Below are 26,075 nucleotides of genomic sequence, written 5' to 3' on the forward strand. Positions count from 1 at the left end.
ACACACACACACACACACACACACACACACACACACACACACACACACACACACACACAGATATACAAATATTTTGCACATCTGGTGCAGAAAGCTTGATTCTCCCAACTTTAATACCCTGTTGTTGTTTTTTTTGTGATGTTAGCATTTGTAATGTTATCAATTCAAACAATAAATGCGATGATACTACATTTACTACTACTAGTGTCAAAATATATCGTGAAAAAGTCCTAATCCTTCATAAACCCTGCCTCCTCCATGTTAGTGGATGGGACATGGACCTAACAAAAAGGTTTAATACATATTTCTCAAAGAGGCTTTATGTCATTTTAGGAAGTCCTTATCACACCGATGTTTGTTCAAGTGCATCATGTTTCTGGTAAGTTTGGTTTTAATCAGTTATTTGATGCCAGTGTGAAACGTTATGATTGACAGCTGAGACTGACTCCTGATTGGTCAAGCATATATAAGTGGGACTTCACAGGAAGTGGAGACGCATCATTCATCTTCATTATTTACAGTTAATGGATTTATTATTAATACAATTAATAAACTTTCGGTATGGGGGACAGTAACATTTTTTAAATTTTGTAATATTCTCATAAAATGTAAATTTTTTAACTCTGCTATATAAATAGAAGTCTTCAATAGAGTCTTTGTAGCAGTGAGAGGGGCCATAGAGCTTATTTCGCTATCATGTCTTTATTCTTTATCTTCCAAAAGCCACGTTTTCCTTTTTTTCTTGAAAGGCCACATTTTGGATCAAAGCGTCATGGATTCATCGACGTATTGATCAGGCCGGGGCCTGCAGCACTTCAGTTTGTGGGGGTAGGATTTATGCAGGCTCAGTCACGGTTGACTTGACTGACCTGGTTATCGAAGCCAGGGCTATTATGTCGTGGCTCACCGTGTGGAACTCAGGATTGACCGGGATCTATCAGTCAATAACAGAGGCAGCGAGGTGCAGTGTAGATGTCGTCGCCTGTCACAGGTTTGTAGAAGAGCGGTTATTGAAACAGTAGAAGAAACGCTGTGTGTAATTCCTCTGTAATGCAAAATATGAGAATTTATACCTGAGTTTATGGAAATATACTTTTTTATCAAAAAAACTAGAAAATAAAAGTGTTATATTCTACAGCTTGCACAAAAAAAATTATAAAATGCGTGTGTGTTTGTGGAAAAGAAGGCATATGTATGTGAAATGTTATCAGGATCGCCTTGACCTCTTCACAGTATCCTCCCCAGACTGCAACTACATGTCCCGCTGACATACAGCACGTCGGGGAAACCAGTGACACTGAGGGTCACCACAAATTTGGCCCCAGTTAGACTTTCACTTGACATTTTGTCTCTTTGCGTCAAATCATCATCATCATTTTTAATCTGTCTTTCAGCTTAAAAACTCTCTCCCCACTGTTCTTGCAGCTAAATTATCAGAATCTGTGTAAACAAGGTTGGAAGCTTCGACGTGACGTCTATTTTCTCTCAAATGTGGGAAACAAATTGTTGATTTCCTGGCTTTGAAGGTCAAAGACTGGACGCTGGGGTTTTCCTCGCTCGGAGCTTAAATAACAACTGGATATTTTTCAAAAATGTGGGTGACTCACAAATGCAGAAGTTTTCTTTTCAGAGAAAAAAAACAGTAATGGATGATGGGAGTTTCTAGCCCCCCCCGCCCCGCTGCTCCGTGGTCAGAGAACCACGGCTCCTGTCGTCCACATAAAGTCTCACAGGGATGGTTATTCTTTGACAATGTGTTTTAGTTATTTAATTAGTTATTTGTGAATTACAATATTTAAGAATAGTGTGATGATGTGAAATGTAAAGGATACAACATGTTGTAAATAAAAAACCTGAGATTAGGAATGGATTTTAGGATAATTATTTATTTTTAAACCTCACCTGTCCACTGTTGAGTTGTCCTGCCTGTTTTTTACTTTTTTAATCTGTTTACATTAGATATATGTAACTTAAAATAATACACACCACAAAACAAACAAACAAAAAGAAAAACACAAACAAAACATTCAAAATTATTATTGGTTGAAATAAACTAAACAAATGACATAATAGTGAAAAGGGAATACCAGCTTTAGCCAGGCAGATAAACTCAGCTTTGCATGCATGACTTACTGCTGTGTTCATTAACAGCTGTGGATATGTTCTCCTCTTAAAAAAAGACACATGCCACGAAGTCAAATGTAGAATCCACACAAGGTTTTGCAATTAGAGTTAAACAGGACACACTCAAAACAGTTAATCTGCAGAAATGTTATCAAAGAGATGGGAGGATGGATGGGGAGGATGGATGGATGCCTGTAGAGGGAGGGAGTGAGTGAGGTGAAGGAGGGAGGGAGTGAGGAGAAGGAGAAGGAGAAGGAGAAGGAGAAGGAGGGATGAATGGATAGATGGATGGATGAATGGATGAATGGATGAATGGATGAATGGATGGAAGCCTGTAGAGGGAGGGAGTGAGGTGAAGGGGAGAGGGAGTGAGGGAGGAGAAGGATAGATGGATGGATGGATGGATGGATGGATGAATGGATGGATGAATGGATGGATGGAGGATGGATGGATGGAAGCCTGTAGAGGGAGGGAGTGAGTGAGGTGAAAGGGAGAGGGAGTGAGGGAGGAGAAGGATAGATGGATGGATGGATGGATGAATGGATGGATGAATGGATGGATGGAGGATGGATGGAAGCCTGTAGAGGGAGGGAGTGAGTGAGTGAGGTGAAGGGGGGAGAAGGAGGGAGGGGTGGATGGATGGATGGATGGATGGATGGATGGATGGAGGATGGATGGATGGAAGCCTGTAGAGGGAGGGAGTGAGTGAGGTGAAAGGGAGAGGGAGTGAGGGAGGAGAAGGATAGATGGATGGATGGATGGATGGATGGATGGAGGATGGATGGATGGTAGCCTGTAGAGGGAGGGAGGGAGGTGACGGAGGGAGGGAGTGAGGGAGGAGAAGGAGGGAGGGGTGGTGCTGAATGAACAGCTCCTCCGCTCCTCATAAAGTACTCAGAGCTCCTCCGCTCCGTCAGAGCCGCTCACAGCCATGAGGCAGCCGAGCTCCCCGTCCTCCAGACCCGCGCTCACACTCCGCCCGGCCCCCTGACACACACACACACACACACACACACACACACACACACACACTCACACGCCACACACCACCATGAAGAGGCAAAACGTGCGGACCCTCGCCCTCATCATCTGCACCTTCACCTACCTAATCGTGGGCGCCGCGATCTTCGACGCGCTGGAGTCCCAGAAGGAGACGAGCCAGCGGCAGAAGCTGGACCTGAGGAAAGCGGCGCTGCTCCGGACCTTCAACTTGTCCTCGGTGGACTTCGACAAGCTGGAGAAGGTGGTGCTGCAGCTGAAGCCGCACAAAGCCGGCGTGCAGTGGAAATTCGCCGGCTCCTTTTACTTCGCCATCACTGTCATCACCACCATAGGTAAGAGAGATCATCCCTAGAAACTTTTATTTTGAAAAAGTTGACCCGATGGATCGTATTCCTGCTTCACACATGTGCCCGTGAACCTTCATGAAAAGGGTGGTAGAGGTTCGGTTTGCTGTGTATAAACACAATACTGCAGGAGGTAACACAGACAAGAGCATGACTCAGAGAATTCAAAGTCACGTAACCGACCTTTAATATGAAAACTATACAGTGATAACACAGGTGCAGCAAAATATCACATGAGATTGTTACAGTCAAGTGAGATTTATGTATAAACATGTTTATAACAACATGGATTGGAGCCAAAGTGCTTTACAGTTATGGCTAACTGGTAAAGGTAAGGTAAAAACAACACAAGCACAGTGGATACAAGATAAGATGCACAAAAGAAAAACACAGTGACATGTTTAGAAGATAAGTTAACAGAACATAAGCAAAGTAAAAATAATAATACAGAATCATAACAGAGACTCAAACTGAGGTAAGATTCAAATGAAGCACTTAAAACTAGATTTAAAGATTTAGATGTGTGGCAGCAGCGGAGAAAGCCTCCTTCAGTTTTTACATGAGAACAGAGAGGGACCTGGGGACAGAATATACAAACAGGAGATAACTATTCAGGTGAAGAATATGCAGTAGTGGAGGAAGTAGCTCAGAAGTACTTAGAAACTCACTTAAATTGCTTTTTAACGCATTCTTAAACTTCGTACATAGTCTACCGCAGCAATATAATGACGCCAAAAAGCTAAAGTCCCACGTGTTGTACATGGCAGCTTGAGGTGATTGATACTCGATAATTGTGGTATAAACATTGCAGCGTTGTGGCTTTGTCTACACTACTTACTTACACTGCTATTTGTCTGAACAGACACACAAAAATGACTGCGAATGCTCAAAACAAGCATGCCAGGCCAGTAGGTGGCAATAAAGTCAACGATCAACTATCTGTCAAATACCAGAGAAGAACGCAGTGGTGTTAATGGTTATACTGGGACCAGGCAGATGTGTCTGAATGGAGGTAACGTGTAAAACTCAGACCTAGCAGTGTCGAACAAACGTAGAGAAACTGGTAAACAGGCGTTGTTGTTTCTGGTGCATTGCACAAAGCAACACTGGGAAAGAGTGAAGTCAACTGTGATTTGGAAGTTGTTTGTAAAATATTGTTTGTTTTTGTGACTTAAAACACAGTTTGTGGACGAGACCCAATGCAGAGGAAAAAGTTTGTCAAGCAAAATATCTGCTTTAGTGTTGAAAGGGCGACAGAGTGTTTTGGTCTGGTGTACTAAGTGTATACTGTATCACTGCTTTATTACGATGCTTTGTTGTTGTGTTTTGTGTCTCGCAAGGTGTCCTTCAGTGCTTTGAGATGCATCATTACCATTATAAACTGAACGCTGGCGGAAATTTGTCCTGCAGCCTTTTATTTAATGGCCGTCTTGAAAGGGGTCGCCTGAAAGTCATATTTTCAGCAGCCAAGCCGATGACTCTTAAGGACAAGCGTCTGTCCAAATATGAAAATCTGCTGCTCATATAACTAAAGGTTGTCATTAGAGGAGACGCTCCAGGAAAATTAAGTTATGAGACAGTCGATTGCCTCTTTCTCTTCTTCTTCTTGTGCTCTTACTCATTATTCTTGCTCCGAAAGGCCCCTCAGCACCACATGGCTGCTAGCTCTCCACTCATTTTATTACACAACCTTCAAAATCAGCCTCATCGGTTTAGCGGCTCAGCTTCACTCAGCTCTTTGCATAACAACTGCAAGTTCGAGTTCAAGTTTAACTTAGTCAGACATTTTAAATATTGAAAAAGAGGAGGATGCATTATTTACCTTTGTCATACAACTGCTGCTCCTGGAATATAAAGATGGACAACATGACATCTCAAGAGTCTTAATTGACACCTGGTGGCTGGCAGCAGCATAGGCCATAAACCCCCCTCCTCCATGTTAGTGAATAGGACATGGACCAAAGTACATTTTTCTCAGAGATGTCGTATTAATTTCTTCAGTTGGTTTTCATTTGTTACTCATGAAAATAGGGTGAAACATCATGATTGACAGCTGAGACTGTCTCACGATTGGTCGAGCACGTGTACCGATGGGACCTTGCTAACATTAGCCTGATGTGAAGCTATTGAATTGAAGAATTGTGCTTTTTATTGCAATTTTTGATGTATAAGTAGGAGATTGTGACATTTCTTGTTACAGATGTCACATGGTCTGACTTTAATGTCTACTCTTCATCTCTTTAGAAGCAGTCCTTATCCGCAGCCTCTATCTGAGCCTCCCTCCTGTATTTAGTGAGCGGGCCTGTTGTCAGTATCGTGACCTGTGACTTGTAACCCTATCAGATGCAGCCGACTAATTGCACACTAACCCAACCCCGGGTGTCTGTAACCGCATTCTGTAATTGTGAGCCCAGAGGCAGCTACAAACACAGTGATTGGCGCTCCAGCCTGCCATTAAGTATTAATGACAACACCAGACCCTCGCTGTTCCATTGGCCTTCTGGCACACAACATTAACACTGTAGATACTGTACCGCACACTCAATATCACGACGCCATGACTTACAGCATCGTCCACATGCTGAGCAGGAGAAAACCTTGTTTATTATGTTGATGAGGCCTGTGATTTAATTTTGCTATAGAACAGACTGAAACTATTTCTGTCATTAACGGATGTATAAAAATAGTCATGAACCTTTTTCTGTCATATTTTCTTAAAATTATAATTGAATTCAATCACGAAATGAGGCCTCGGGACATTCACATCCAACACAGACACCCCCAAGGACCATAGTGCCCGAGTTGAAGTGATAACTGTTATTTCGTCTGATTTTGTAACATGAGTAAAAAGCAAACGAGTCAATCTCAACATGGCTACTTTGAAATTCAGATTATATACTAGAGATAGGCTGTTGATTCCATGAAAACAAATAATATCCTGGAAAGCTATGAATAAATATACACTTCAATTCGCGTCTCCCAACTGCTTGGCTGCCAGCGGGAGAGCAGCGAACACACGACAAGATCTGGCTCTGGCATGCTCTACTAATAATTTAACATAAGTGAAGAAGGGAGGAGAAGTCGCAATCAGTAATCAGTCATCACTTTCCACAGGAAAGGAAAGGGTGGGTGGGGGGGCGTAGGAGGGCAGGGTGTCCATTTACTCACCCACTGCTCTGGGAGAGATTGAAGCGATGTGACAAACACCACGAGGGGAAGAAGAGATAAAAAGAGCTGTGAGCAAGAAGAGGGCTCTGGAGAGAGAGAGAGGGAGAGAGAGAGGGAGATACTGGGGGAGATACTGGGGGAGACCCTTCACACAGGGTGCAAACATGGCCTCCCTCATCTGCCCTCACCCACTTCCAGGGGTGAATGTCGTGTCATCTCCACGTTAGTGTACATGACCACCGTCCGTGCTGCAGTTCAAGTTCATCCCCACCATGTCGAGCATCACCGCTGGACATGAAAAAAACGCTGTCTTAAGACATGTCCCTTATCCTCTGTGTGTTATCTGATGTGCTGTGTGTGGTCTGATAAGGACACATTGTGTGATTCTATAGCACATGTGAAGCAGAGGGCTTGTGTGTTTCTTTAACACATGTTGACATATGTACAGTAATCTTTGATAAAACAGCGTGGTTACACAAGCTGAATTAAAGGAGTAGGTCACACACGTTCTTTGCCATTTAACTCAAATAGATCCAATTTGATTTGGTAAGATTTTAGAGAAATTATTTCCTGACATTTCTTGTCTCGCTGATGATTCATGCTCTGGGTTTGGGTGTAAACACGTAGCAGGTCGTAATATTGACTTGACTGATAATCAGACTATTCTTTAACATCCAGGAATATAATTGGAATATTCTCTTAGCAATTTATGTAAATATCCTAATCCAAATAATTATTATTTATAAATTATTGATAGCAACAATGACCTCAGAGTGAAGCCCAGTCATGCAGAGAATTATGTTCATATTGGACGACTCCCCACCTCACAGTCGAGGTTCAGGGCCACTGCAGGAGGCAGAGTGAGAACAAGGAGGGTGGGTTTGTGGATCTGGTTTAAAGCTGGAGATTAAAGTTTGCATCCTGTCATAAACTATAACCTCCATTTTAACCATACCCATGTCATACTGCAATACCTTCCTTTACTATAGCAACTCTACCTCAGGTTTTACAGAAGGTTCAGTATTGAGACTAATGTCTGATGAGGGTTGTTGTCACAGTCGCTCTGTAAAAACCGGGTTCACCCACTCAAAAAACGATGCAGGGTTTTTTATCGGTGCCAGAGGACACGTGTGACACATGTACTTCAGAGGTTATGTAACCACTGTCCCTGCCGTGGCAAGTTTACATACATTAGTCAGCTATACGTGACCACGTGATCATGATGTGAGACTGACTCTATGAATAGTTACGTGGTATTACACAATATATGTGAACTTAAGTAAATTATGTCATTGACTTACTTGTTCAAGGTCAAATTTTAAGGAGGAGAATTTGCAGTGCAGGCAGAAGTCGAGCTCATCTAGAAGCTTATAGGCTTCGTAAACATAACGTTCCTTAGCAAGCGTTCATTTCCAGCGGGCGTTTGGTTCAATCTGTCTTTGACGCAGCTGCACATCCACTCCAACATCTTTAAAATAACAAATTATGTTATGAAAAGGAAATTATAACAGCAGCATGTCTGGATAATCCACAGACCTCGCCATCAACTTTTTACTGGAACTACGAGTGCTCTGTGTGTATGTGGGTCATCCAGATTAATGTCAAATGGGAAAACTTGTTATTATTTTTACTTCGGCCAGTTCTTGTTATGTTTTGATTGGCACTTGTCTGTTTGTTTGTCTGTCATCAGTGTCCAAAACTACTGATCTGAATTTCATGATATTCTGTGGAGGTGTGGGGGAGTTTCTTTGAACCTGAGCTGTATAAACGGACGGCCCCAGGATTTTTATAATTCACTTTCTCTAACATGACAAGATAAGGTGTTAGCCTTGGCGGAAGTGAGTACTCCTAGCATGTGACCCCCACAAACACTTAAAGAACTGGGGCAGAGGCCCAACGAGACGGAAAGAAAGAAAGAAAGATCTGCGTAATCTGCGTGATCCGACCTTTCAAGTAAATTAATCTTGCACAGATATCTAATCTCCAAAGTCATTAACCTTCTCTCAAACTCATAAACAAAACTTTTCTTCTGCATAGGACTCATAAAGGTCACCATGTGGTTGTAGTTAGAAAAACATTCCTTCAAAATCGCATCCTTTGCTTGGATATTTTATTCTTGTGAATCACCTCTTGTTAAATAGTTTTTGCTCAAAGATCATTTGGCTGTTTGCCTCTCGCCGGAGCAGACGTGAGCTCAGCGTTTCATCGTCTGCAGCCTCTGCATGTGTGATTTTTAGGGAGAGGAGGAGAAATGAATACAAATGCATTCGTGTGCGTCACTATAATCCCAAAAGATAGCATCCAGTCGGGGGTTAAAGCCTTGGACTTGTGAGGGAAACCTGCTGGATGCTTCGCAGAACTCCTCCATCACATTAAAAGTGGCTTGGATCAGAGAGCTGAAGCCCTTCCAACCCTGGTTCAGTTGCTCTGTCACCACCAGCACATTAGTTGTTGATGCACTGGGCAGCTACCAAGTGTGGAAGCACATTAGTGCTCTAATGCGAAGCAGGCCGCCGCTGAAAAAGAGCAGACATGCTCAGTAAATCCTCTCTGGGTGAGTGAACCTGATGTTTCTATATGTGGCCTGACAATGAATAAATTATCCCGTCATTTTCGTGTGTTCCGTCGCTGACACAGACTTTGATTTGGCACCAGACGTGAATCCATTTACAGCAGTTGCACAATTAGAGGGCACGTCCTGAATTATTAATGGCAATTACTTACATTAGTATCATCATTATTATTCAGTCAGTTTAAGAGGTTAGCGCGGTAAGTGGTTGAGTGCACAAAGAATGTAACTCTCGACATCTTTGTCACGTGGGCACCGATCATCATCAGACGGAGGAGGAGGTGTCACTTCCCAGTCTGCAATAAATCCACGGAACACAAATAAATACACAACTATATTAGAATGTGTTGCTACGTAACAACAACGGGCTGTGATATATTCACACTGGTAGTAAGTGCATAGAGATGTGTGGGTGCTGTAATTGCTTCTCTAGAATAGCTTTTATTACAACATGTGCTTATTATATAATATAACTCGAACGTGCCTCAGACTAGTATTTACAGTATGTACTGGTACTTTGCTTTACCATTAAAGTTATGTAAGGAATTATAACCTATGTTTACATGATTACATGACTGCATATAAAGATGGATAACATGAATTATCGTGGATTACGTGGCTTCACTTCTTAATCGCCCCCCTGGTGGCTGGCGGAAGTATCAGTCATACACCCCACCTCCTCCATGTTAAAGGAGGGGACATGGACGGAGGTAAAAAGTGCACGTCAAAGATGGTTTCATAAGAATCTGAATGACTTTGACGAGGGCCCGATAGTGATGGGTGGACCCTCTCTAAGACATCTTGTTTGTACACATTCAAAAGCATGAGTGTATTTCTATTTCCTGCTTTTCCTACATGAGCTTTTCGGGCCAATTTGAAGTTTTGTACCTTGATTTTTATAATTTTTTCACTCACTGAAAAAAACAGAGCCTATCTACAATGAATCAGTCGACAGTGGAAGGTGTAGAATCCACAAGAGCTTGTTTCAGTTTACAGTTTAATTGAATTGGGAGGGTGAAACTGATCCCGGCTCTGCTGAGGAGCTGCTGCTGAGTTTCAAGTGATTTGGGGGATAAAGTAACTGTAACTCTTCCTGCTCTTTGCATAAAAGGGCCCCAGAACAGCGTGGATGACCTTATATAAGCCGGCGTGGGGCTGTGCAGCGAGGCAGTGTCCCCCTCACTCATCATGGAGATAGAACGTGTCTTAGGGCTGTTTGCTGACAGAAGAAATATGAGTTTTCTCTTTAAGATATAAATGACACAACAAACTTAACAGGTTTGAGGTCCTGAGGGTCCAGAGGGGACAAACACTGGATGACGTACACTGTATATTCATGTTAACAATGTTAATTAAGACAGAGAAGTGGACTCAGCGTCTATGAGTCAGTCCTGCCACGGGGCTGTCACTGGAGACGTCAAGAGCTGCGAGAATGACTGAGCTCCGTTTGGTTCAATCGTTCTGCTCTGACTTACCGATGGGACTCGACACCAGCGGTGACTGCAAAGCTGTGCTAGCACTTAATGTCGGTAACGGTTTCACCTCATCGTCAAGAAAACAACTCCCTCGTCTTCATCTTCACCATTAATGTGTCCCGTTCGTAGTATAAAGCTAAAACACTCACAAGAAGGGAGCTGTGTTATTTTTAAAACGCATGAGGTTGCAAGATCGCAAACTTCAAAACATGGGCAGCTCTAAGTCTGTAGCTTATATTCGACTGTACCTGCTGAGGAGTTACCTCATGCAACAAGTGACCTGTTACTGACACAAAAATAAATGTGATGCCTGCCCTCACATCATGCATTAATTAAGCTCACAAACTTGGGGGTAACTCTTTACATTTACACCTGAAATCAGCTTTTCTTTGGACTGAACCCACCTGGTGTAAGCTTGTATTGTTTTGATGATGCAATCTTATTGTATTTTCCTACGCGTGAACGTTCCCTGGAAATCCTGTGTGCATTGTATTTTACGCGCACTCGAGAAGCACCTTGTTAATCTGCTTCTGATGGCTTCCCCTGAGATAAAGTTGACTTAATTACTCACAAATGGCGACAAGCAATGAGGTCTCGATTAGGAGAGCGGCTCTTATCTGCTGTCGCGTGTTGTTATGTAGGGCATAATTATAAAAGAAAGAGAGAAAGAGAGACTGCGAGACTGAGCTCCTCGGTTCTAATGAAGGAAACTTTGTTGATTTGCTTAAGTCTCTGGGTTTAGTGAGTGGACCCAAATGAGCAGCAAACTTTAATGAACACAGCAGTGCTGCACTAAAGTGAACTTTAATATATTCTTTGTTTTGTAATCATTGTTACTGTATTAAAGGAATTGAATAGATTAAATATTGTAGAGGCACAAGGGACAGCAAAGCATGTACAGCTCCATAACGCCATCAACAACTCATTAGACTCAAAACAAACAAAAACATGGTGCTTCAGGGTGTTCACTGGGTTTTATCAGTCACTTCCGACACGAGGGACATTCATCCATTCGTTATCTATACCGCTAACGACGCAAGTGTATCACAGAACCAACGTACAGAGACAAGCTCATATTCATACCTACAAACAATTTAGTTTCCTGGGAGGAAGCCAACACAGGGAGAACACGGAAACTCCAACAAGGATTCGAACGGGGGAACCACCGTGCCGCCCTCTCTGCCTCTTTATTTAAAAGCATCTTACTGTTCAATAATGCAAGCATTTTAGCATTAGTTGCACAGAATCAATCCTCTGTAGGACCGTAGTCATATGCGTTTTCTTTTAATCTGAAGACTGAAACCAAAGAGTTTTATTATTCAATTTGTTCCTAACATTTGCAGTTGGAGATAAAGCTAAAAACAACTCTGTGGAAACCTGTTCCAAAAACTTTAACGATGCACAGTTTCGAAGTCGGCGTGTAAACGTGATTGACCGCAACGTGAGGTTGTATTTATTTTAAACGTGTGACTGGTACAAACTGAGTCTGCAGGCGGAGGAGTCCTTGGCTATTATTGGTTGAGAAAGCTTGTTTCTGCTCTGGATCTAAAGGAGCAACATGTGAGAAAGTTGATAGAGGCGACTCTCACTGCTGCTCCTGCTCCGTTCACATGACCAGCGAATGTTTACCTTTTCGTACGTCTGCTTAATGCTCCGCGGCCTCAATGGAAAGTTGAGTGCCTGCCTGACTCACTAAACAAAACATGACTTTGTGTTTGTTAGACTTCTTAATCCAGCGAGGGTGGGCTGGAGTTTGACCAAATAAAATAGTACACAGTAGTGAGATCTGAATCCTTTCCTACTGATTCGGTTCCAGAGTACAAATAGAGGCTGGGGTGTAAAGTCTCAGATATACTCAGACGAACCAACTCCTGGGAGGTTTATTTGATCAGAAGTGTGAAATCATGTCTCTATCTTTTTCCTCTCTGAATGGAAAAATTCCTATAATCTCATGTCCTGCTTCTGTATTGAATTATGTGCCTGTTTTACAACCCAGAGCTTTTAGTGCGGGCTGGATACGGCCGCTCGGTTAATGTCATAATCCTTCCAGTGGAAATTTGAGATTAACTGAGATGTGTCATAGTGTTCCAGACAATAAATACGTGTTACAACCCCATCAATGCTGTAAATGTCAAGAGGAGGTGCAGTAAATTGCTGAAGTTATTGCCTCTTTTAAAAGAGTGACATTATTCTTTATGTTAATGTCATGCACATAACATACGGTAAGAACTGCGTATTGTAGTTTTTAACACGTCACTAAAACTGAAGTAAATAATGCATTTGTTGAGGACCACTTCCCGCAGATCATTAATACACATATACTGCTCTCGTGAGTATTTATGGCTACATGACCGTGTATGTGGGACTTAAAATACATTTCAACCTTGAGTTCATCATAACGAAATGATATGTCACAAGTGGAGTAATGTTTTAATAGCCTTTGGATGACAATGTACTGATGAATATGGAAAATCAGGCTGTGACTGTCAGTGAGGCAAAGAGGAAACAGGTTGGTTGGTTAAAAAAAGGTGATGAGAAAATTAATGGAAACAAACCAGTGAGGGGAGCAAATGCTGCGCGCTGAAATGAGATTGAATATTTAGATTTTCCACATTTGTGTAAACAGTGAGCTAAATCCAAACTGTCATCAAAACCTTTTCTCTCGATCAGAGACCGTGTTCGTTAGTTGAAAGTGACTGAGGCAAAGAGGAAAATGAAATGTGTAAAGTGTCTGTGTGTGTGTGGAGTATACAGATGAGACTGCCTCTTAAATAAGGCTCCAACACTGTTTCTCTCCTTGTGACCTGAAAAGGAAAGGTATTGCAAATGTGTTGGGGGGTGCAGACAGTTGAGATGAGAGTCCAGGAACAATGCTAGTGGAAAAAAAAGGGTTACGGCTATTGTGCCTCTTTGGTTTTGCAGTGGAGAAGGTTATGGAAAATTAAGTTTTGCAAGGAAACGTTGAGGATGTGTAGAGATATTTCTTACAAGGTGTTAAAGTGTGGCGGGATTGTGTGATTTTTTTAATTAGACTAGTCTGGTTGAAATTGTTTTGAAAAAGATTGTAATTAAAAATCAGTTAGGATGTCACATCCATGGAAGCTTCTATTCCTCTCGCTGCTGTAACTCATAACAATCTCTCATTAATGTAATTCTTTCTTCAGTCTTGTTCAGCATGTTCCTGCATTTTGTTTTCCATATTTTAAGACAAATTGACGTCCAGCAATTGCTTTTTAACAGCTCCAATGAAAGTTTATAGCTTGACAGTCATCTTAACAGGATTTTGACCATATAACTCATTTGGTTGAGAAGTGATGTTCAGGGCTCGCTGTTAATATAAGTGAAGACTTGAGCTTTTACTGATAAACTAAAGACCATAGTTGTTTTTCTTTCACTTGTCTCCCTCCACGCGGTTTCACAGGACCAGCACAATAAAGGCCATTATTCATAAATACATTATTCAGTGATGTTACTGAGGTCTACAAGCCGCCATATCTGCTTCACAAACTGGGTTATTTTCAGGCTCTTCTTCATCACTTTTCTGTCACTCAACAGATCCCAAATAAACCCACACATCTGCCAATAAACACCAAATCTGCTCAGAAAAAAAATAAATAATTACAATGCAGTTATTGTCTGCCGCAGTTCATTGGCTATGTGAGCATTAATCTAAAAAAAGAATCCATACGAGCCATTTCCAACGAAATGCCTGAAAGGAAATTACGGTAAATTTGTGGGAAAAGACACTAACGCAAAGCCCTTGAGACATTTTCCTCAATAATGATTAAGAGACGCACTATTACGGCCCAGATTGAGCTGCAAATGGTCTGCGTTGGTTTATTGGAGCTCATTATGTGTACATTAGTATGTGTGTGTGTCTGTGTCCTCGCGTGTTTTGCATTTTGAACTCAGATTTACCCCTTTTCGATAAACAGTGGAGCGGCACAGAACCACAGAAGTGTGATGATTTATACGTAACCCACAAAACCCAGACAGCTGAGCTCGGTGTGCTAAAGTTAGCGTCAGAAAACTGATATCTGAAAAAGTACCATTCGAAGCTCAAGGCCCCAAAAAACTAAATTACAACCAGCCTCTGTTGCTATAAAAAGCCCAGAACGCAGCCAGTCACATGACCACGGTGGAGAAGTTCTCCCCGAGGATCACACAATGTCACGAAAAGTGGCTCTCACACACACTTCTCTCAGACGGGTGGGGGTGTTATACCAGCTGGATGAGTGTTGATTATCTGCCCAAAGCACTGAGCTGTCTCCCCGGTGCCTGGAGAGCTCCAGGAGCCTCAGCTCTTTTCTGCCTCGGTATAAGTCTGTGTCACAATAAAGAAAATCTTTCCACATCAAGCACGGTAGGCTCCTCAGCCGTGTGGAAAGCGTCTAAACACTGAGGTGAGAGGTGAGAAGCTATTACCGCTCACAGAACAAACGGGAGAGCTTTCATTTGCCGTCCTTATCATAACAACCTGAAGTGATTTTTCTCACAAGTCGCTGGCTCCTGACGGCTCCGACCGTCCAGAGAGTGGGACAGTGTTGAATGCTTTGGTAACCGCAGTGTTGTATTAGCCTAACGCTACTCCAACTGGCTCCGAGCGCTGGAATGATTCGGTCCGACAGCGCCAAGAGACTGCTGCTCGCCCGGCTTATGCAGAGTCTCCCCGGGGAATTTGTTTTCCAATTTGTTTCCAGCATCTGCTTAATCTCTCAACAAGCCAACCTGGATGAAGTGGACTGTCACACACTGGGGCGTAATGATAATAACAATAACAGTGATAGGTGAGTTGTGTTTACCCCCGAGGGCCGCGATCTGAACGCGAGCTTATGAGTACACATTTAATATCCATACAAAAAAAAAGTGCCCCGTGACAACCTTGGGCTAAAAAAACAGGCTGCTAACCTATTTTCTCTGGACTAATCCCAATATCGCTGCTGTCAGAGGGGTTGCGTCTGCTCCTGATCTACATGCTGATGTGTGGCGGCGGAAAACGGGTCCAGGGTGTTTATTGCTCATGGCAATTGACACAAATGGGAACAAAAGCAATCTGGACTGTCAAAGATGCAGTTAAAGCTTTTTAGTTGAATTGATGGTACCATGATGACACTGGGCTGGTTTGTTCTCTGTTCTGTGTTTTACATGAAGCGCAATATAGAAATCCTTTGGCACAGAGAAGAGTGCAGAGCTCCACCAAGGCCCGACAGTCGCCCAGAATCTATCAAGCTGCACCATATTCCACACACTTGATTGAGGTTTTTTCTTAATGATCCATGTTTTACTCCTTGGGAAAATGTTGCAAAATTCCCTATCTTGCAATGTTAAAGACAGTAGAAAAAAAATCCTGGATACGGCCCCTGATCCGCACCAAAATGTAATGGGTTGTTATCCATCTCAAATGATTGGGAACCTCAGACTCCATCATGAAGCCCCATGTTAAAAATGTCGTTATTGCTGTAGCTTTGCTTCAGGAACCAGTTAGATCATAACTAACAATCCAGAAAGGTTGATTTGAGAAATAGATCCATTAGTCTGAAGTCCGATCGAAAGGCTAACTTCTATGATAGCAAACCAAACTATCAACTGCGTTCACGTTGAAAAAGAAATCTCCTAGTTGTGTTTGTGCTTAGGCTTCCTACTGGATGCCTGAATTCAAAGTCAATCAGGGGCCCAGGTGCATTTCAATGGACTTTTCGTGGCCCCGAGCAAAAAGGACCTTTTGAACTGAACCGCTCAAGCTAGTCTTCAACCAAAATCTCATATTATTCAGCCTTTGGCAGAAAGCTAGTGGCTCGGAGCCTCATTAGGGGATTCCTGACCATGGTGTCGTTGCTGTCTCCTGTACACAAGCGATCACATAATTGAAATATTGTTGTTGTGTTCTAACATTAATAGTCACTCTCTGGGGCCCCCCCTTTCACCTCGGGGGCCCAAAGCAATTGTCTGCTTTGCCTACCCTGTTGCGACACCCCCACAGGGGACTGAAGGCACCAGTTTGCAAGACTGTCTGAAGATGTTCACAATGACTTTTCCCTGACATGAACCAAGTGTTTTACTTAAGTGAAACTGAGATAACATGACCCTCAGCTTAGTAATTACTTTACTTCGGATCCATAATCACATTTTATTCCTGCTGATCTCCACTCAAGCCGTTGTTGCCTTTGCTAGATATTGCGGGGAAAAATGGCATTTGACATAAGTGCTGCATTTGAATGTAATCTGTGGTTTAGCAGAATTGTGCAGTGGCAATGTTCTTTTGTTTCTTGCACTCAAGAATTGTGTAAAAGGACGGACACCATAGCAATGCGAGCCCATTCTTATCTGTGAATATGGATACACTGGTTGTAATTTCCAGAAAGTGGTCTTGTGTATAAACAGTTGACTCATCTCCGCCTGGTATTGGCTCACTCTGTCTTGTAAATTAAGGTTTATTTTAAGGACACAAAGTAGGAAATTGAACAACTGCAACAGGATATTTGTTTTTTACTGTGTTCAATTTTGCTCACATTAAATTGATCATGTAAAGCTTGTGAGTAATCCTTAGTTTTTTTACTACACTACATTAATGAGGCAGTACCTCCTACTTTTATTGTCCAAATCCAAAGCAGAAAGCTTTTAAACTCCTTCTTTGGTGCTGGAACAAAAAGACGTCACCAAAAAGACATCTACACTCGCTTGCCAGTAAACCTACTCGCTATCATTACAACATGAAACGCATCATGGCTACTGACATTTATGGTCTTCGGTTACTGTGCTCTACATCACCCATTAACAATAAGACACTTTTGTTGTAAGATTCAGGGGAAGGTTTCGTTTTATAGACGTGTAAATAACACAGGACAGGAAACATGGCAGGAGGGGAAATAAATCACTGTTAATTTTTACGTGAAATGTAACTTAGGTTAAACCAGACAAGACTTCAACCCCAAATAACCATTGAGGCTGCAACAAGATGAGTTTGTTGTTTAATGAATTAATAGGAGACACAACTTTGTCCGTCATTACTGAAGAAGTGGACGGTCGGGCTATTTCTGCTCATAATGAATCTCGGGCTGAGACATAAGCTGGAGTGAAGTGACATTTGAATGTCCTTATTATCGTGGTTTCAACCTCTCCAGGTCCCAGACTGTCTGAATTCACCACAGGAAATATCACTGAATAACAAAAAACAGATTTAAAACCCAAGAAGGTAATTACACACCCGACACCAGCTGTATCCACAAGATTCATTGTAATAAGTTTTGTATAAACTGACACGATGCAGGTTTACTTCTCCAAGTAGGTTAGAACAAATGCTACGGGTGGATTTCTGCAGATACCGTGTGACTCAGGTCTGTTGAGGTGAACCCGCAGACTGAGTGGAGGTGGAACTGATGCTCCGCTCCCGGTCTGTCTGCTCCTGCCATATGGGCGGCCCGAGGCAGTGGTTACCTCACCGAGGTGTCAAGGAGACCTGACACATAGATAAAACCGGACGGCCATTCAGTCGTAGTTTGGACAAAGTTACGACACTGTGTGATTTGATCTGGACATCGCACACACAACATGTAGCGTGACGCGTTCGCATGTCACAAAGAAGCAAAAGCAGCAAGAACTTCGTTGTGGTGGAGACACATGATGTTTTGTCCGATTTTCTTTCCTATGTCAGAGTTAAAAAGCCCGAAGTTCGTAATAAAGTTTCCTATACAAGTCGGAAGCGGTTGACCGAATCACAACAGAGTTCGCCAGCTGGCCAATCAGAGCAGAATGGGCTTCATCAGCAGGGGGGGGGGGGGGTCTTAAAGAGACAGGAGCTAAAGCCGAGTGTTTCAGACAGAGGCTGAAAAAAGGAGCTGCAGCAATCGACAGTATGAGAGAAGTGATGAGTTTTCGGAACATTAGAGCATTTAAACCTTTTCAAGTAATAACCCAAACTAAAATTATAAACCTGAATATGAGCAGAATAAGTGTCTTTTAAAGTTTGACCTCAAAAATCGCAACTGCCAGTGAATTTCTATCTTATCATTATAAAACTTTAAAAGTAAATACAAGTTTAAAGAAATGCAACAAAGGAAAACTAATAAGAATGTTTTTTTGAAAAGCTATTTGTTCCTGTCAAAAACCTTTTTGTCTCCACGATTCGTGATGTTTATCTACGTAGCTTTTCCAGCCCATTTAAATGAAGGCATTCTAGTTCCTTCTGTGACTGACAGACAGGATAAAACAGCATTAAGTCAAATAGCTTTTGTTTTTTGGTTTTTGTTTTGTATTTGTTCAGATTTCTCAGTTTAGCACCAAAAAACAACTTATTTCTTCAGTACAGAAGAGGCTGAAGAGGCTGACAAGCACCAGGCCGTGTGGTAAGGGGTTCATGTAGCAGCTTAATAAGATCCATTACTTGATTTAATTGCCTCTGCTCATTAAGTCAGGTACCAGCATTAGTCTCGTGCATCAAATAACATGACACATGATAGTTGGAAACAAGCCCAGTCAGGCAACTCAGCCAGGAGGTTGATGGGCACTTGTGTCTCAAGTAGAAAGCCATTGTCAGAACCACACAGACCAAACCGTGTGTTTGAATGTATCTTGGTCAAATCCCATTTCAAGATCACTTCTCTGTGAATCTGGTGGATACAGGATGATACGTCTCTATTTCATTGAGAATTTAATATTGGCCGTTTCTGCAGCTTGAAAGTGAAACAAATTGGAGATCATTTGTTTCACTTTCAAGCTCAAACAAAAGTTGAAAGAGTAAGAGCTATTACATCCCAGCTGAGGTTTGAAACTTTTCCAATTTCACTATCTATCTATCTCATAGTTACATTTTCTTAACCTTGTCAGATCAGCTATTCGCAAGTTAGAAAAATAACCCCCCCAAACATAATATTCTAAACCATTCATCATATTCTACTTTAATATTCAACATTAAATAATGTGAGAACTTCCTTATATGCCACCACAGCATAAAGCCAAACATGAGCCTCAAGCCCCTGTAAATGGAGACTTCTAACAAAATGTTGACCAAATTTTAAATGAACTTCCAAAATATAAGTTATTGTGAATTAACGTGCAGATCCACCCACCGACATGCAAATATCAGGAGTTTTAATTGAAATAAAAACCGTTGGTGGTGTTGATTATCCAGCAAGAAGCTGTTAAACCATTGATTTTGATTGTTTATCCAGCTTTCCCACTGAGATGCATGATTTTAAAATTCATGAAGCAGCTGGATAGAAATGCAGATATAGACGGACGTGTCCTGGTTTTGCTGAATCTGCCCTCGAAGAATTCCAAAACATAAGGATAGCTTCTGCATATCATCAATTTTTTGCACAAAATTCTCTGTGCAGCCTGAATGTTTATCATTGTACCACTGTCTGTCCTTTTGTCCTCTCATTTAATCCTGGCTTTTTACCTTGTTGTCGTCCTTTTTGCTGTGTAATCTGATGCATGTGTGTTATGTGCCAGACTACGCGTGCCCCCCCCTTCGCCAGCACGTCAGTTCAGGACAGCATCTGCTCCCTGAGAGCAGCTGAATGAGCGGAACGGGGGCCAGAACATGTACGAATATATCAGTGGAATCAGGTGACGGAGGCAGGTGACTGTGCTGCGCAGGCTGCAATACATCTCATTGAATTAGAGAGCGAGGCGACAGGGAAACACAGAGAGAGGAGGGCAGAGAGAGTCAGGAGCTGAGTGAGGGAAGAGGAACAAGAAGGCAAGACGAGCTATTTTTAAAAAAGCATTCAGCTGAATAAAACATTACCCGGCCGCAGTCCAAATCGCCAGAAATCACAAGGCAGGCGTGAAATAACCATGTCAAATTATAACAGGCTTGTCACGTATGTTTAGTTTTTTTAATGACGCTGAGCTGGACTGTTTTCACGTGCATTTTCTCATATGCTGGACCGGAGAGGCTCCTCCAGTGTGTCGGGTTTAACAAGCGTTACGTGTTGTTTTATGTGGTACAGTATCCGCGGCCTCTCCGCCAACACGTGAGACAAAACCATTAGACTCAAAAGCTGTTTAATAGTGTGTGAATATTAGCAATCATCCGCTGATTCACTCTTGGCCCAGTTCCTAGCCGAGATGTAAGTGTGTGTCTCGGCTCTTAACGTATTCCTCAGAAAATGATCCTCGTCATCCTCACCACCATCATCAGCCGTGGCATCTGTGACTAATTATGCACTGTAGCCTAAAGTCTAGCCCGTGCTTCACAACACTTTTTGGTCTGATGTACCAGAACGGCCTCATTAGATGAATCTCTTACGCCGACCGCTTTGCTCCTCATTTATTCTTTTGAAATGATTTTAATCTTTATCTTATTTAACAATATCAAAGTGTCAAAGTGGAGACTGTTACAACACTTCCTCCATTTATCGATTCAAATCTTACATTAAAAAAAAACATTACTTTTAGCAACATATTAGCCATTTTCAACTTTTAGCTATGTTGAATTATCCACTGTTATAGTTTAACCATTACTGTTAGCTTGAGTGCTAACACTTCCAACTCTTTGTTCACCACTTGTAGCTATTTGAACTACAGCTTAAGCTAGGTATTTAAGTTGTTTATTAAACGGGCTACAATTTAAGGTATTTAATTTAACCATATATCAATAACTGTCTTTCGATATATAAATTAACTGGTTTTCCATTACTTTTATCGACATTTTACATTATTTGTAACTAACAATTTCAGTGGTTAATCTATTATTTTCAAGTAGCTATTGGAACCGTTTTCATTCTTTTCGCTAACCATCAACTTTTTGTTTGATTATATGTTTGTCAATTTATATAGTATCATCATTTATTGTGTAGTCTTGTGCCACCTGCTGGACCGGAGTGGAACAACTTGTTATAGCTTTTATACCCGATCTTCCTGATATTTAAATTACGGTGGAAATGCAGATGAACAGATACTTTCCCCACTGCTTGCATTTACAAACTGTTGGGTTTCCGCTACGCTCATTTTGCAGCGGTGGCCCGGGAACCTTGTACACCCCCCCCCCCCACTGACCTGTGTTCTCTTTACATGTTCACTAATCAGAGGTTATTAGTGCAGGAGCAGAACTCAAGTTTAGTTTGTTTGATTCTCTCCAGACTTTATAAGGCATGTTTTGAGGCAACATTTTCTTCCCAGGTATGTTTTGCAATACTTCCAGTTGTTTACCACAGGGAATTAGCATCTCTCCCCAACACAAACAATTACAAATTCCAGTCTCAAATCAAATGTTCTCCCTTTGACTCCGTGCCAACAGAGGCACACTTTCAAAGCAGATAACCCAAATGGAGCAGTGGAAACGGATCCCTCTGTTATTTGAGTTGACCTCTTAAAGGCCTGGAACCAAATCCCAACTTGTTCCTATTAGCGGAGACTACAAATTAAAGACTTCCTACCTTCTAAATTAAGTTTTAAAGCTTTGTGTGTCTTGGTTTCAAAACTGTACAATGTTTTTAAAAGAAAACTTGGCACAGTGCAGAGTCACTCTCTGTTATGTATTAAAAATCAGTTTCTCTCTTCAGTTTTATTTCTTAACCTTATTTTGCTTTTCTTCCCTTTATATTTAATCTCTCATTTCCTCTTCTACGAGTTCTTCCTCCCCCCCCCTTTGTGTGCACTATCTGTGTATGTAAACTCGTGCCGCGGTCCAGCTGTGTTGTGAATTTTAAAAGAAACCCGTATCAACTGTGTATCAGGTACATAAATCACGTGAGTTATTTAATTAGGTAACCCTCCACAGATCTCACACTCCACATGGAATGCCTTGCTTACTGACCTCATGGAAAATTGCGGCCTGCAAAGGTTCCCGCTCATATCCCCTAAAAAGGAACCTACGGTGTACGTTTGGAAAAAACCCTGATAGGGATTTTTTTTTTTTCTCACTGTGAAAGCCAAACATTAGACCAGGATGGAAACATTGTTGTTTCAATGCTTCACGAGATGCATAGTGTGTGTGTGTGTGTGAACGTTGTGACTGTGTTGCATGTTGATGAGAGGTTTTATTACAAGACAGGTAAAGCTGCGGTGCATGGCAGCCGAGTCCCAGCTCGTGATCTAACCTCTTGTCTCTTTGGGTCTTCAGGCTTGTAATGCTTCAGTGTTTGGGCCTCAGCTGTGCGTTGGATGAGAACACATGCTCCCAGGCCCTGATTTGGAGCCCGCGCAGGGGTAACCAAGTTAAAGTGAACCCAGACAGACGCTTTGCCAATGTGCTGTCTCCTCTAGCGTTACATGAGATTGCCTGTGATGAATATATCCAGTACCCGCCGACACCTTCCCGCTCTGTTGTGCAGGCTGCGTGTTCACTGTCACTGCATATAATGAAAGTTTGATTAGAGAGATATTTTTTCCTCTGTTACAGTTTGCTGACAGCAGGGTCGGTATAATGTGGACGCTGACATACCTGACAATATTATAGGTATCGAATACAACGTATAAATACAATAATGTGATAAATAAAGGATCTAAGTTGAAAGGACGATATTTGTAGTGTCACAATTACTCATCAGTAAAGTTGATCTGGTACATGGTGAAAGGAAAGTTGTTGCAGGTGCAGAGTTGAATTTGGTGCATTTGGACATTCGATACGTTCGACATTAATAATTGAATAGAATATACAAATGGACGACCAGCGCTCTGCAGCAGTGGCTGAGACTAATAAATGTAAGTTACGTTTGTCGATCATTACAACAGTAGCAACAACTGATTCTCCAGTTCGGGGGTTCTGCGTGCTTAGTGGAGCTTCACTGAACTTTGCCTACACAGGTGAACAGCTCATCTTCAAGGTTCTACTGACTGAGTCCTGCTGAATACTGACAGATACAGAAGCAGCGGTGGCATGATGGTCAGGGATGTGCAAAAGAGATCCTTGCAATACGTCTCTCCATTCGCAGAGCAGTGCATTGTTGTTTTTTATGATTGAAGTGGATTTTAATGTCAACAAGATGTGTGAATTTGACACTTGAGACCAACGCTTGCATCCTGTCTGGAGGGAACATCGGTTTCTTTTAACCACAACTGCAAACTTTAATAAAGCCTCAAGCTTAGAGGCGGCAGAGATGTGATTCTTTTTAATGGTTCTGGAAGACTCTGAAAAACTATGTATACTCTGTCATTACTGTTGGATAATGTTCAACAAAAGGGCTGTTTTGAGTTGTATTTATTATTTCGGGACAGATGAACTGAATTAACCCGTGGCACTAACATATAGAATGTCTCACTACTCACTGTGCACCTCTGTGTCAGCTGTGACTTATTGAATAATACAGCACTGAAGCCATTAAAACAGCAGAAAGAGCTCGTTCTCTAATCCATAACTCATTGACAACTCATTGAACTCCCACTCATTGAAAATAAATGAAGCAGCTTTGCTTCCTTTGCTTCAGTTTTGAACTCATTGACTCTAAATATTGATATTTCCCTCCCCCCCCGATAAAAAGTATTCCTCCAATTCTTTGCTCTCGCTCTCATTACATGGACATTACACAGCATCTGTCAGCAAGGCCTTGTGGGTCAAAAGCCGGACGGGGTAATGGAGGGAGGTGGGAGAGCCAGAGCTGTGTTTGAGCGCCTGAGTAAACAGTCTCGGGGTCGTCTGGAGTTTGAGGTGTCTGTGATTGAGAGTCGATGGTGGCCACTTTACACAGAGGTAGGACACAAGTCGTGGGAAAACCAGATTTAATGATTAACTTTTACTCTAAAATCTTTGTGCGTCCTCCGTGGAAACGTTTGATGCTCACGTGTAAGATAAGAACTACAGTTTGCCGTGTCGTGTAATGACATCCTTGGCCAGACGCAGCTGGAGAGGAGAGCGAGCTGCGGCGCAGGCATGCTGGGAAGCAGCGTGTTCGAAGACAGTCTGTACCAAACGGTTGACACGACCAGTGTTTATTTGCACATTTGAACAGAACATTCTCCAATCTGCGCCGCGTTGTATGGACGGTGTAAACGGAGACGTGAGTGACGTCACACAGGGCTGGCTGCTCGGGCCACCTGTATGTTGAAGAACTAGGTCAGCCATATAGGGCTGGATGTTGCGATCGAGGGCAACACCTCAGGGCTCAGTGGGGCTCTGCTCGAGGAATTTGTTTACTGACCACTACGGTGATGCACACTGACAGTGACGTCCAACAAGGGAGATGTAAGTCATCACACAAGTTCCCAATCCAGTTCTCTGCTGCTGATGTGAGGACTTTCAAAACTTTGTGTTTTTGTATACACATAGACTGTTTATAAAAAATGGATGACGTGCTTCTGATTCCTTCCACTATTCAGAAATGAAGCCAAATAATCCCCGATACGAATTCTGCCATCTTGTGCCAAAGACGTCATTTCGAGCCAGAGTCCCACCGAGACACGCACTCGACCAATCGCGAGTCAGAACTGTCAATCTTGACATTCTTTAAATAACTCTTAAAACCAAACTTGCAAGAATGACCCCAAATGACTTATACTGCAACCAGCCACAAGGGGGCAATCAAGAAACTTTTACTTCACTTTCGGGAAGCCGTCACGTCGTCCATTAGACTCTGGTGTCTATACCACTTACATTGAAACTTAAGCCTCTCAGTCGGTGTCTTATCTTTTACATAAGTCGTCCGGTGTTTAATCTATGTTGGTATTTTTAATCTATTTACCATCAGTGTTGAACACTCTAGGGATTTGGAAGATGTGGCCCACTCTCTTTTAAAATCCTACTGTTTCTTTCATGCTTTTAGTTTGATTTACTCACTCAAATCTCTCTGACCTCCAGACAGTATATAACGGACCGTAATCCAGATGATTTAACTAAGAGCACAGAAAACAAGTTTATGCAGTTTATGTTTATTTGTCATTTTCTGGATTGATTGAATATATATCTCATTTGTCATTTGTGTCCAGTTTGTCAATGGTTTAATATCATTTGCTGCTTTTTCTGCACTTTTTTATTTTAGTTTTTTGGGAACGCTGCTGTCTTATGAATGGATCTGGTGGTGTGTGATTGAGTTAGTACGTTTTTCTATTTAGCACAATTTAAATGCTTGGGCAGTTTCAGAGCTCTACGATGTAACTAAATCAACCATAAATCCATCATGTTTGGTTGTTATGGCTGCACCATGCCATCAACTGGAAATATTTCAGATAGACTGTATATCATTTGACTAAAAATGTTCTGATGTATCTGATCTTTTAGAAATGATTTAGAATCCACTGAAGTTTAAAATCAAGCCATGTAGGTGGAGAGCAACAGTTTGCAATGGAGTGAAAGCAAAAGAATAACAATCTACACAGGAGGGTTAAAGAATATCTCAACTAAAACGGCTCTCAGGGGAGCGTGTGCCTCCGCCAAGGCCCAACAGTCCCTCAAACTCAATCCAGCTGGCACCAAATTTCACACTCATAGACTTCACTTCTCTGAATATGCCTGGG

At 42.0% G+C, this 26,075-nt stretch overlaps 1 protein-coding gene across 1 annotated transcript in view; it reads left to right on the forward strand.

Annotated features, from left to right (window-relative positions):
- Positions 1-2,943: 2,943 nt before the first annotated feature.
- kcnk3a (potassium channel, subfamily K, member 3a) overlaps positions 2,944-26,075 on the forward strand; it is a 30,197-nt gene continuing 7,065 nt past the window's right edge. The window contains exon 1 of the mRNA XM_034580332.1: positions 2,944-3,458. Coding sequence (XP_034436223.1) covers positions 3,176-3,458 — 283 coding nt within the window. The 5' untranslated portion in view covers positions 2,944-3,175. The remainder of the gene's footprint in view (positions 3,459-26,075) is intronic.

Source organism: Hippoglossus hippoglossus, chromosome 24, assembly GCF_009819705.1.
Source record: "Hippoglossus hippoglossus isolate fHipHip1 chromosome 24, fHipHip1.pri, whole genome shotgun sequence".
Lineage (NCBI taxonomy): Eukaryota > Metazoa > Chordata > Actinopteri > Pleuronectiformes > Pleuronectidae > Hippoglossus > Hippoglossus hippoglossus.